This window comes from Henckelia pumila, chromosome 2 (genome assembly GCF_033568475.1).
Source record: "Henckelia pumila isolate YLH828 chromosome 2, ASM3356847v2, whole genome shotgun sequence".
In the NCBI taxonomy this organism is placed as follows: Eukaryota; Viridiplantae; Streptophyta; class Magnoliopsida; order Lamiales; family Gesneriaceae; genus Henckelia; species Henckelia pumila.
In genome coordinates, this window is record NC_133121.1 from 105,165,841 (window position 1) to 105,177,843 (window position 12,003).

Consider the following 12,003-nt stretch of genomic DNA (forward strand, 5'->3'; position numbering starts at 1 on the left):
CCGTAATTCATGTTTGTGGCTCTTCTCTTGATCCAAAAATCATGATTTCTTCAATATTTCTACAAAAATCAACTCGGAGAGTGAAATGCACACACATGCAATAAATCATGAATAAAACTTATAAAACAATATGAATGCACACAAAATAGACATAAAAATATCACAAACTAAAGCATACAAAATGCACTTATCAGATACCGAACCAAAATACCGACTTTTTGGGATACCGTACTGAACTTTTTTCGATATATAGACATTTTTTTGGTATATAAAAAAATTTTTCAGTATCTTTACGGTATGAGTATGAATTTTTTCTATACAAAAATTTCGAAATTTCGATATCGGTACCGGTATGAATTTTTTTCATACTAATATTTTGTATACGGTATGCCGAAAACTCACTCCTAATTGTGACATAGGGTGTTTCTCATACGAAAAATTGAGAAATCAGATTGAACCCGACCGGAAATAAATTTCCGGCATTGTGTTTATGATCATATGGAAGGTGTTCAAATGAAATTCTCCAAAGATGTTATAAGTCAAATTCTACCACGTACACAAGTGTACCAGCAAGATTTTGAAGTTGAAGACAAATACCGGAACGTTTAAGAAATTTAGAGTCATCAGTTATCATGTGGGATCTTATTAGTTTATTCATTACTTAAAACATGGCTCAAATCTAGCTTTCACCATACATGTTAATGGATGGAAGAGCTGATAGAGCAGAGGACACGATTATTGCGGTAACAGTACCATCCCAATTTCTATCTTCTAACATGACTAATTTATTATATTATATCACATCAAATGTGTTTCACCTCATGTAAACTCAACAATCTTATGACACAAAGCCTTTGAAAACACACGATTTATGACAAAAATCAAACTGAGAATCCAAAGAAATCAGCAAGAAAGTGAGCAACAATCTTGGATCTGGATTTGTCGAAAAGATCAATCCCATGACACCCTCCTTCATCGAACCTCCCCACAACTTGTACTCCATATTCCTCCAATAATCTCACCAAATCCTTCTGGCCCTTCATTTTCTCGAAAGCCTCTGCCTCAACATCAACCCTTGGATTGGAATACTTGTGATCTCGGTCAACGCCCAAAGGCAAAGCCATTTCCCACGTTATATCATTCACAGCAATTGGAAGAATTTCGTCCTTCGCCAGCCTTACTTCGGATTCTGTCCTCTTCACCCCACCGAAATAAGGTTGCTGCAACACCAGCCCTCGGATCTTCAACGGAGACAGATCTCCGCCGCACGAGGCTGCGCGTAGCCCCACGTGGTAAGTTAAGTTGCCGCCGGCGCTCTCGCCCATGAGGAAACACCGTGAGAAGTCGGCGAACTCCGTCAGCCACTCGACTTTCGCGGTTCTGATCCAATGCAAGGCCTCGATCCCGTCGTCGTACGCGGCGGGGAGGCGGTGCTCCGGCGCGAGGCGGTACTCCACGGACACGACTATCGCCGGGATGTAGCAAGCAAGGTCTGAGGTAAAATCGTGCAACTTGGAGTATGCTGCGCTGCCTATGACGAATCCTCCGCCATGATAGTACACCAGGAGTGGGATCTTAACCTTGGGATTGGAATCGCAATATTGTTTAGGCAAATACAATCGTGCCCAGGTGTTTCTTGCTGGATTGATCGGAATATCCTTGCTGATGACGGGAAGGTTGGGTTCGGAGCATGCCGGAGAACTTTGGAAAAAGTCTGTAGCCCGTGTGATGGAACCATCGGAGTTTTTGACGATTCCGACGTAGCCGTAGGGGTCAACGTTGGGATCTATCGGCGGCATATTGGCCATAGTTTTCACTCTAATATACTAAAATTAACGATCGGAGATGCCAAGTACTCTTCGTGGGAAATTTGGATTGTGTATTTGTTCAGAATCAATAAAATTAATGTTTGTGATATGGATTAGTAATTAAAGAGAACACAAATAGAGAACACAAATAGAGCAAATTGATGATAAATTCCCAAATCCAAATTTGATTTTGTCCTAACTCTCTATTCATAAGATTCTTTGCAATAGCTCCCTAGGACCACAAAACTTGAATATTTAATTGTTTAATTTTTGTACTGGATTTATGCTTTTTTATGCTAAAATCTGAAGATTTTGTGTTTATTCATGGTATAAAGAATTATCCGTAAAAATGGTATCAGAGCCTTAGGTTAATTATTCAGACATAATATTATTCGATAATTCATGCTTTTCTTTGTTGAGGAGAAGATTTTTTTAAAAAAAAGATGACTTCAAACGAAGGTTTGAATCAAGAGGATTTTATTCATATGAAATCCTATAAACAAGTTAATTTATTCACAATAGATTACTTAAAACAGGTTGTGATTAATGCTCTTAATTTTGAAGAGATAAAGAAAAATGATTTCTAACTCTCAATTTTTAGAGATTACCCCAGATTCCTCTAAACTCTTCGGAGATCTTAGAGAAATTCAAAAGAGACGGTACAATATTACAGCAATCAGCTGTATGAAATATCTCGGCAAATTGAAGAAATCCTTAAGAAACAAGAAAAAATTCTTGAAAACCTAAAAGATCTTCAAAATAAAATCATAAATCTAGAACACACTTCGGGTTCTAGAAAAGGAAATATAGGAGGAAGGTTACCACTCTCATTTGGTACCGAACATTTGTTACATCAGAAAGGTAAAACCAAAATGGTCCAAAAACCTTTAACCAATGATGAAATGATGATTAATCTTATAAAAGCAGTATCAGAGAAAAACACTATCTGATGACTACTTTAGAAAGATTAAATCTCGAGGATCTATAAGATCTTGCGGATTTTTTTGCGAATCTCAAAGTAGTAGATCTAAAAATAAATTTTCCTGAGGGTGAACAACTCATAGGGAATCCCCCAAGATATGTGGTTAAAACAGAAGAACCACATAGTGAGTTCCAGGTTGGAGAAAATTCACATCCAGCAGGAACCAGATCAAGAAGGAGTAAAATCTCACTCCATCAAACTCCTTACGGAAAAACTATTTTAGATCCAATACATCCTTACGGGGTTATGTTAAACCTTGATGTTTTGGACTTCAAAAACAGAGAAGATCTTATAGATGATTGGACGTCAGCTATGAGAATGGCAGCAGGGACATTAGATCTCAATAAAGAAGGATTCATTAAACTTCTAGAAACGAGTCTAATGGGATCTGTTAAGATCGCATGGGAGATGACTATGCCAAAAACTAAGGAATCAATCTTAGCAGGAGAATCCCTCAGTGAGATTGGAGAAAGAATGGCCACCCTATTTAAAGCACAATTCATAGGGGTAGACTATTTCAATAATCAAGATACAGAGAAAAAGAAAAGATATACTCAAGCTCTTTATAGCCTCGAGTTACATGATATCTGCTTAGTTGATAAATACATTATGTTATTCACTAAATACAGATGGAATTCGGGAGTCGAGGAAAATATAGCTATTCAGCTATTTTTTGCAAAAATGTCAAGTCCCTGGAGAGAAATGCTGATTAAAGAATATGTTTCAAGCAATCTTGATACATTGGCAAGACGTGCCTCCTTTTTGAAAGGAAAATTAGCAGAATGGTGCCATATGGCAGCACTACAGAAGAACTACAAGAAAATAAGGGGTATAGATAAGAGTACACCTTTGTGTTGTAGAGAAAATGATCTTCCAACGATCATTGGAAACAGATTACAGGGATTTAAAAGGAAAAAATTCAGAAATAATCCCTATAATAAAAAAATAAAAATTTCTTGGAAACCAAGAACATTTTGGTCCAAACAAAAAGCCAGATCCTATAGATCAGGTAGAATAAGTGGACCTACAAGAACATCCCCAGCAACAGGCTCATCACAAAGCAGGAGAAAAACACCATCAAGAAGAACTTTCAGAAGAACTCATACAAGAGCAAGTGAAAGTTTCAAGGATTGCAACTGCTGGACATGTGGAGCAAGATGACATATATCTACAAATTGTCCAGAAAACGAGAAAAAAAGAGTTAAACTCTTTGAAGCAACACCAGATATGGATGATGCGGTCTTTTTTCAAGATCTAGTCCAAGTATATCAATTTGAGGATATTCCCTCAGATAAAAGCATATACGAAGAAGAGATATTGTATAGTCGAGAAGTTTCTGAAGATGAATCAGAATCAGAATCAGAGTAAAGAGGAAGTGTTTCGCCATGAAACACATGAAAGTTTGGCTGGGTTCTTTAGTCAAATCACGATATCTCATAATATGGTCCAAAGGATTATGAGAGAAAATCCAACATTACAGAAGTACCAAGGATTTTTGGCAGGACAAGTTGAAAGAGTCTTAGAAAACCTAGGGCTAAGACAAAGAAGACATAATTTGATTTATAAGGTATCCAGAAGGAAAATGGCGATCCCTATGGAACTAACCAGTAATCAAATTAAAATGCAGTTAATTCCCTTTGAAGAAATTCGAGAAGAATTACAGAAATTAAAAGCAGAAGTAGCAAAGACAATGTCTTGGATTCATATTGGAGCAATCCAGATTATGATCAAGGCTACTTTTAAAGAGGGAATAGATTCACCCATAGATATCGTAGTATGCGATAAAAGAATGGGAAATATACAAGATGCGGTTCTAGGAACTATCTCGGGAAATTTATGAGCAGAAAAAATTATGGGAGTTATTTATCCAAGAATAGCCTACAATTTAGCTGATAGAGATTTTAGTCGAGCCTTGACTTTGCATCAAAACTTAAAGGAAAAAAGACTAATGAAGGAAGGTAATAGGTCATATTCTATTACGTATCAAATTTCATATGCTCTTTCTAATACTCACCATTCTGAATTATTTATTAGAAATGAGTTCATTGAAATTCCAGAGATCTTTGGGAAAGTTGCTCAAGCAATATATCCGGAAAGAATCGAGTTTCCTTTAATTTAGAAAACAGACATTCAAATTCAAGGCAGACCGGTTCTATATAGAGACCTTAAAATAGAACCCCGAAGGTTATCTTTCCAAGGAGACAGAATGACAAGCAGGAGATGGGACAAATCTCCTATTCAAGAAATTCCACCAGAAGAAAAAGAGTTTTCTATAATAGAAAAACTTAGATCTCCAGAAGGATGGAAAGAAGTGAAAATAGTATTCGAAATTACAAGTCATCGGAACTTGTTCCCTTGTAACTCGATTTACTATTTGGAACAACAGAAAAAAAGAACTTACCAAGGAGTGATAAATATTGGAGAATTGAAAGTTCAAATCTGGGGAATTCCAGGAAAAGAAATAGATCAACTCATTCTTGGTCTAGAATTCCTGGAGGACCATAAACCATGGAAACGCCTTGAAAAAGGAATAGAGTTCATGGCAAAAGAAAAGACTTGGAGAATTCAATAAGAATTCTATGAAATGGAAAACCAAGAGAATTGGATAAGGGACAATCCCTTAATCAGATTCGAGAACTCTGTTCACAAACAGAGGAAGAAGCAACAATTGAAATTAGTAAGTCATGAACATGATTTACTAGAACGCATTGAAGAAGTAGAAAGGAGTAACCATACTCTACCTTCTGAGGTCTTAGGGAAACTAAAGTTAAATAGTCTTAATCGGATTACTGAGTTACAACACAGTCTGTTAAAAATGGCGGGGCCATTTAGTAATCCCTTTAAAAAATGACAACAAGTCCTTTCTCCATATACATTCCGATAGGGATGTTATATGAACAATATAAGGCTGAATATTTTGCAGCTTATATTGACTCGGGAGCAGAAATTTGTACAGCAAAAAGAGGAGTCTTTCCTGAAGAATGTGAAGAGAAATTGCCAAAAATTTCTGGACGAGATTTCTCTCGAAGAATTTTAATTCTTTGCAAAGGAATAAAACAAGCAGAGATCTTTATGGGAGGTGCAGGTCAAACACCTTGGTACAAGGTAAAAACACCACCAATCTATTTCCATGATACAGGAGCTGATATCTTGTTAGGAAATAACTTCTTACAAATGTTTAAAAAGTACACACAAGACAATGAGTCAAGAACACTTATGTTTACTACAATTTGTGAGCATAAAATTATCGTTCAAAGACTCAAGGTTGCTTTTTATCGACAATTGCCGATAATATTTCGCAGCCAGCGTGGTGATAAAGGACAACTTTTTCACCCAAAAATGAAAGATCCAATAAGGTTTGGAGAAACCATGTTGAAAATAACAACAGAACAAGAACTCCAAACAGAGGATATGGAGCTTCTCAAGGTAACTCTAAATCACAGAGATATAGAGTTAGAGAATAAAGTATCCCTTGAAGATGTCAAAAAAAGGCTCAAAGAAAGTTACAACGAGCATCCATTGGCATGGTGGGATAGAAATCAACTCAAAGTCAGTCTTACTCTAAAGGAAGGCAAAGAGTATGAATTCATCAGATATAAGCCTATCCCGATGAACATAACAGATCAAAGAGATATGAGAATGATTATCAAGGAACATTTGGACCTTGGTTTAATCAAAGAAGGAGTTTCACCATATAGCAGCCCAGGTTTTCTGGTTAGAAATCATGGTGAAATAAAAAGAGGGAAACCCAGGCTAGTTATTAACTACCAAGGTATTAATAAAATCCTGGAGTTTGATGGGTACTTCATACCGAGTAGAGAACACCTAATTAGCTGTGTACGAAATGCTAGAGTGTTCTCAAAATTTGATTGTAAGTCTGGATTTTACCAGATTCGAATGGAAGAAGGAAGTAAGAAATTCACAGCCTTCTCTACTCCATAAGGACACTATATTTGGAAAGTTATGCCTATGGGATTAGCTAATGCACCCTAGATATTTCAAAGAAAGATGGATAACCTTTTTAAAGATTATTTTAACTTTATGTTTGTTTATATTGATGATATTCTTATAGCATCAAAAAATATAGACGAACACGTTAAACACTTAGAGATTTTCTCTAAAATTTGTAAACAAGAAGGACTGGTTTTATCTGAAAAGAAAGCAATCATAGCAACGAGGAAAATTGAATTCCTCGGTATTGAGATTGATGAAACTGGAATAATTCTACAACCCCATATTGTGAAAAAGGTAAAGAATTTTCCAGATAAACTCAAAGATGTAAAACAACTCCAGAGTTTTCTTGGAGTATTTAATTTTGCATGGATGTTCATTAACAATCTAGCAATGTACAGAAAGGTGTTCAGCCATTTGTTAAAAAAGGATGCTAGGTTTATATGGACCGATGACTATACTAAAGGGGTAAACCAATTAAAAGAGATATGTAAGAATCTCCCAAAAATGGCTATACCCGTAGATGAAGATGATCTGGTATTATTTACGGATGTCAGCGACGATTGGTGGGCAGCAGTCCTTACCAAGATCACTCCAGATGGGGAAATACCATGCAGATACTGTAGCGGTCTTTTTTCAGAATCTGAGGCCATTAGATGTCATATCAACGAGAAGGAATTTTATGCAGTTAAAAGGGCTTTTGAAAAATGGCCATTATTTTTACTTGCTAAAAAATTCACTCTGAAGGTTGATAACACCCAGGTAAAAGCTTTCCTAAAAAATAAGATTGAATCTAAACCTGAGAAAGCTAGGTTATTAAGATGGCAAGCATTATGTCAAAATTATATTTTTGATATTGTTATTATTAAATCTCATGAAAATATTCTTGCAGATTTCTTAACAAGAGATGGAAGGCAGTGACGTGGATTACATCATGAAAATGCAAAGGAATCTCAGGGAACACCTTGGGTTGCTTCACAACGAGTTCAACCTGTAACACCCGGTATTTCTAAATACGTAAATCCGCATGCATAATTAGGATATTTAATTATTTAAATTTTTGATTTATGGGTTAAATAATTATGTGAATTATTGGTGCATGATTTAATTTATTTTAAGCCATTTAACCCATAATTAGTGATTTTTATGATTTTTAGTATTTTAATTATTTGATCGCGTAGACGGGACCGTGGACGGACGAGATGACAACTTTCCACCCAAATTATTTTATGAGCCTTTTTAGAGCCCTAAAATATTATTTTGAGTTTTATTATCTCAAAATTTTAAGTATTTAATTTTATATAATTTTAGGAGTCTATTTTATTCAAAATTAGTCAAAATAATGACTTTTAATTATCTTTAAAATTTCCCTAATTTCTAATTTCGGGATTTTATAAATTATAATTTAAGTTTCTGATTTGAACTTTTATTTAGAATGTTTAAATTTTATATTATTTTTTAAAAAACTTTTAATTATTATTAATTAACCTAAAAACCTATTTTCTTAAATATTAAAACCTAATCTACCCAACCCCACACACACCCACACGTCACTTTCCCATCAGCCGCCATCCCACCCCTCCACTCTCCTTCCTCGACCCAGCAGCTCAAGAAGACACCATAGCCAAGATCTTTGAAGCTCCAAGTCATTTTTTGTCGCCCTGTCGTCCCGGAACCGTCCCACGCCCGTGTTTCTCGTCGTTTACGGTGAAAGGAATGAATTCTTCACTACTTTTTGTACATATCAGATGTTATAATATGTATATTGTTATGCATCGAGATTTCAAGTTTTTTTTTTAGAAACGGGTTGGCTTCCTGGGTTGTATGCGCACGGGTTGGATTGTTGTTTTTTTTTTTTCTGAAGCATACTCACGTGGTTCTTAACCATGGTGCATACTACTGCTGGTCTAGGTCCGTAGGGCAAGCCTTGGCCAGGTCTTGGAATGGAGTGGGCTCGGTCGATCGGGAATCCTCAGCATGGGGCAGTAGGGGGCGCAGATTAGGTTGGATGGAAGAGGCTGGTTCGGCGTGGGCTCGGGCTGCATGGGGATGGGCCCTTGCTCAGGTCAGTACCGCCCAGACGTGGGTCACGTCTGGGCGGCAGCACTCCGGCCAGAGGCGGCCGGAGCTGGCCGGCAGCAGGCCCCGAGGGCCTGCTGCTCACGGCCGAGAGAGAGGCTGAGAGAGGGCGGGTCGGTTTTAGGGTTGCAAGGTGGTTCCGGGTCGGGTCATGTGGTCCGGGTCGGGTCTAAAATAATATGGGTTAAGTTAGTTGGGTCCGGGTCCGGGTTATTTTAATTGGGCTCGGGTATTTTTATTTTTAAGTTTTTAAGTTAATTAGGAGTTAAATGGGCTAATTAAATTCCCAAAAATTTAATTAGTACCATTTAATCTATTTGGGCTCCATTAAATTATTTTGGGTTAATTTAATTATTTTTGGGCTTTTATTAATTTTTATTTAAATTTTTAAGTTGGCCAGAAATTTTTATGGGCTTGGGAGCCCATGAAAGTTATTGGGCCTGTTATTGGGCTTTTGGGCCCATTGGGCCAGGGACAGTGTTATTGGGCCTAAGTTAGTCTTAATGGGCTTTGGTTGATTTATTGGGCCTAGAAAAGTTGCTAATGGGCTTAAGTACACTAGTGGGCCAAGTCTTAAGTTAATGGGCTTGTATGTCTAGGGCCAGCAGTTGAATCAAACCATGAGAAAATTCATGTGTCCTGAGTTTATATTTAATTATTTTATGCATGAAAAGTTATTTGAATATTTATATGATATTAGAAAATAAATTAAATATAAATGAAGGACACACAAGTTATTTAAAGTACATGCATTCATGAAATCATTTTTTTTATGCTATGATTGAAGTTCTATGGTTGAGCAAATAAAATATTTTAGGTGAAAATTGAAGTAGTGTGGCCATTTATGTATGGGCAGTTTCTGCCATTTATGTATGGGTGGTTCGCCACCAGCCTCGTACGATGGTTTCTTAGACTGATCAGTCGCAATATAAGTATGGGTCACACTTACGGATAGGACCATTCGATGTTAAGAAAATAAGTGCTCAACAACTCAAGTATGTATGATATTATGTATGTTATGTATAATTCAGTGATTTCTTTAAGCAACATTTATGTTATTATTTTTGAAGTATGCTCATGCATTTATAGGTTAAGTATTATGTATGAAAGTGTTTTAAATTATTTTAAACCCTTGTTATGTTAGCATGTTGGGCCTCTAGGCTCACTACACTGGTATGGTGCAGGTGAGTATGTTGAGGATGATGTTGTCCCCACCGGAGGCGAGGATGTATGAGCGGACATGCAGTGACCCCGTGACCGTGATAGATGTCTGAGTCACAGTGCATGTTTTGAGTATTTTTAACATGATACATTATTATTATTTTTCAGTATTTGTGGTTTGAATATTTCATGGGAATATTTTCAGTGCATACAGTTTTAATCATTTTATTTATGCAGTATTTTTAATTAAATATTTGACTCAGATGTTTATTTTATTTTAAAGAAAGCATTTTATTTAAGTTATTTATTTAATTATTTATTTTAAAACTTTTTATTCTGTGCATATATGTATGGGCATATATGTACATATTTTATTTAGTAAGTAAATATAAACAAAAAAAATAAAAATAAAAATTTTCCGCATATTAATTTATTAATTATAGAGTTAGGGTCGTTTCAGTTGGTATCAGAGCACGGTCCTTGGAGGGGTCATTACTGCTATGCGAGCTCAGAAATCCACGCTACCGGTCTGTAAGTTTTAAGTGTTTATAGCATGATTTAATTTTTAGAATTTAAGTTAGCATTAATTTGAAACAACTTAGTTATGCATGGCGATTTACGTAAATAAATATGTGGTGGTGCAGAATGCCTCCGAGACCAGTTAACAGACGTGGGGGACCTCCACCTCCACCTCCACCTCCGCAGAACCCTATTGCAGCATTGGAGCAGGCCAATGCAAATATGATGGCAGGGATTACTGCTCTGTTAGAGCAGCAGGCTACTCGTCCCAGGTTGTCCCACGAGGAGGACGTTGCTGAGAGGTTCCAGAAGAAGGGACCCAAGGAGTTTGTGGGGACCACCGATCCTTTGGTGGCGGAGGGATGGATTCGCTCTCTGAAGTCCATCTTTGCTTATATGGGGATCACAGACACCGACAGGGTGAACTGTGCGACGTACATGCTGCGGGGTGATGCAGCGCTCTGGTGGGAGGGTGCAGCCAGGGGAGTTCACCTTCCTACACTGACCTGGGCAGAGTTTAGGCGTATCTTCTACGCCAAGTACTTTACTGAGGATGTGCGCAGTCGCATGATCCGTGAGTTTATGAGTCTCCGTCAGGGGGACAAGGCCGTGGTTGAGTATGTGAGGCTGTTCGAGAGGGGCTGTCACTTTGTGCCCTTGATTGCTGATAGTCCGCAGGAGAAGATGAGACAGTTTGTGGAGGGCCTGAAGGCTGATATCAGGCATGATGTTCGTATGGCAGACGTCCTTACTTATGAGTCTGCAGTCAGTAGAGCCTTGCGTTCCGAGGAGGGTCGGAGAGAGATCCAGAGAGCAGCAGGGGAAGAGGCAGTTTCAGACGGGGTATCAGCGACCATCTTCGCAGCCTCCTGCGAAGAAACAGTTTACAGGGCCATCTAAGGGCCCGAATCAGCAGAGGCCTCAGGGGAAGCCACAGCAGCAGACTAGGGGCGGGGCCCCTACTCCAGGGAGATATCCAGTATGTCCGAAGTGTCAGAAGATGCATTCCGGGCAGTGTCTTATGGGAGCAGGAGTCTGCTATCGTTGCAAAGAGCCGGGGCATCAGATGGCCAACTGCCCGCAGAGGCAGAACGTCAGTGGGCGAGTATATGTGATGCAGGCAGAGGAGGCTGACCCAGATACCTCCTTGATCACCGGTATACCTAACCCCTAGACCTTTTTCAATTCTTTGCTTTTGTTTATTGCGATTATATTTGAATGCCTGTTACTTGAGTTTAACTATCAGCATGCTAGAATAAGAATTTTGTTTCTTTGTGATTAGAATTAAGGGTTGTAGTGTTTTAACCTTGGGAGCGTAGTGGTATGAATTATTGGGAATCTTCTGCGTGCAGGGAGAATTCTAGTTGGAGGCAACTCCACGTTTGCGTTGCTAGATTCAGGAGCCACGCATTCGTTTATCTCCTGAGATTTTATCAGACGGATAGGCATTACACCGGAGGTTGTCGACTGTGGTTACGATGTTACCATGCCATCCGGACAGAC

At 38.0% G+C, this 12,003-nt stretch overlaps 1 protein-coding gene across 1 annotated transcript; it reads right to left on the bottom strand.

Annotated features, from left to right (window-relative positions):
• Positions 1 to 663: 663 nt before the first annotated feature.
• LOC140884515 (carboxylesterase 20-like) lies at positions 664 to 2,051 on the bottom strand. The gene has a single exon (XM_073291288.1). It carries the CDS (start codon positions 1,806 to 1,808, stop codon positions 882 to 884), a length of 927 nt encoding a protein of 308 aa, XP_073147389.1. The 5' UTR covers positions 1,809 to 2,051; the 3' UTR covers positions 664 to 881.
• Between the last annotated feature and the right edge of the window lie 9,952 nt (positions 2,052 to 12,003).

What these genes read in the sequence shown, in the direction of transcription:
- LOC140884515 (XM_073291288.1), bottom strand. Translation starts at nt 1,808, where the DNA reads ATGGCCAATATGCCGCCGATAGATCCCAACGTTGACCCCTACGGCTAC.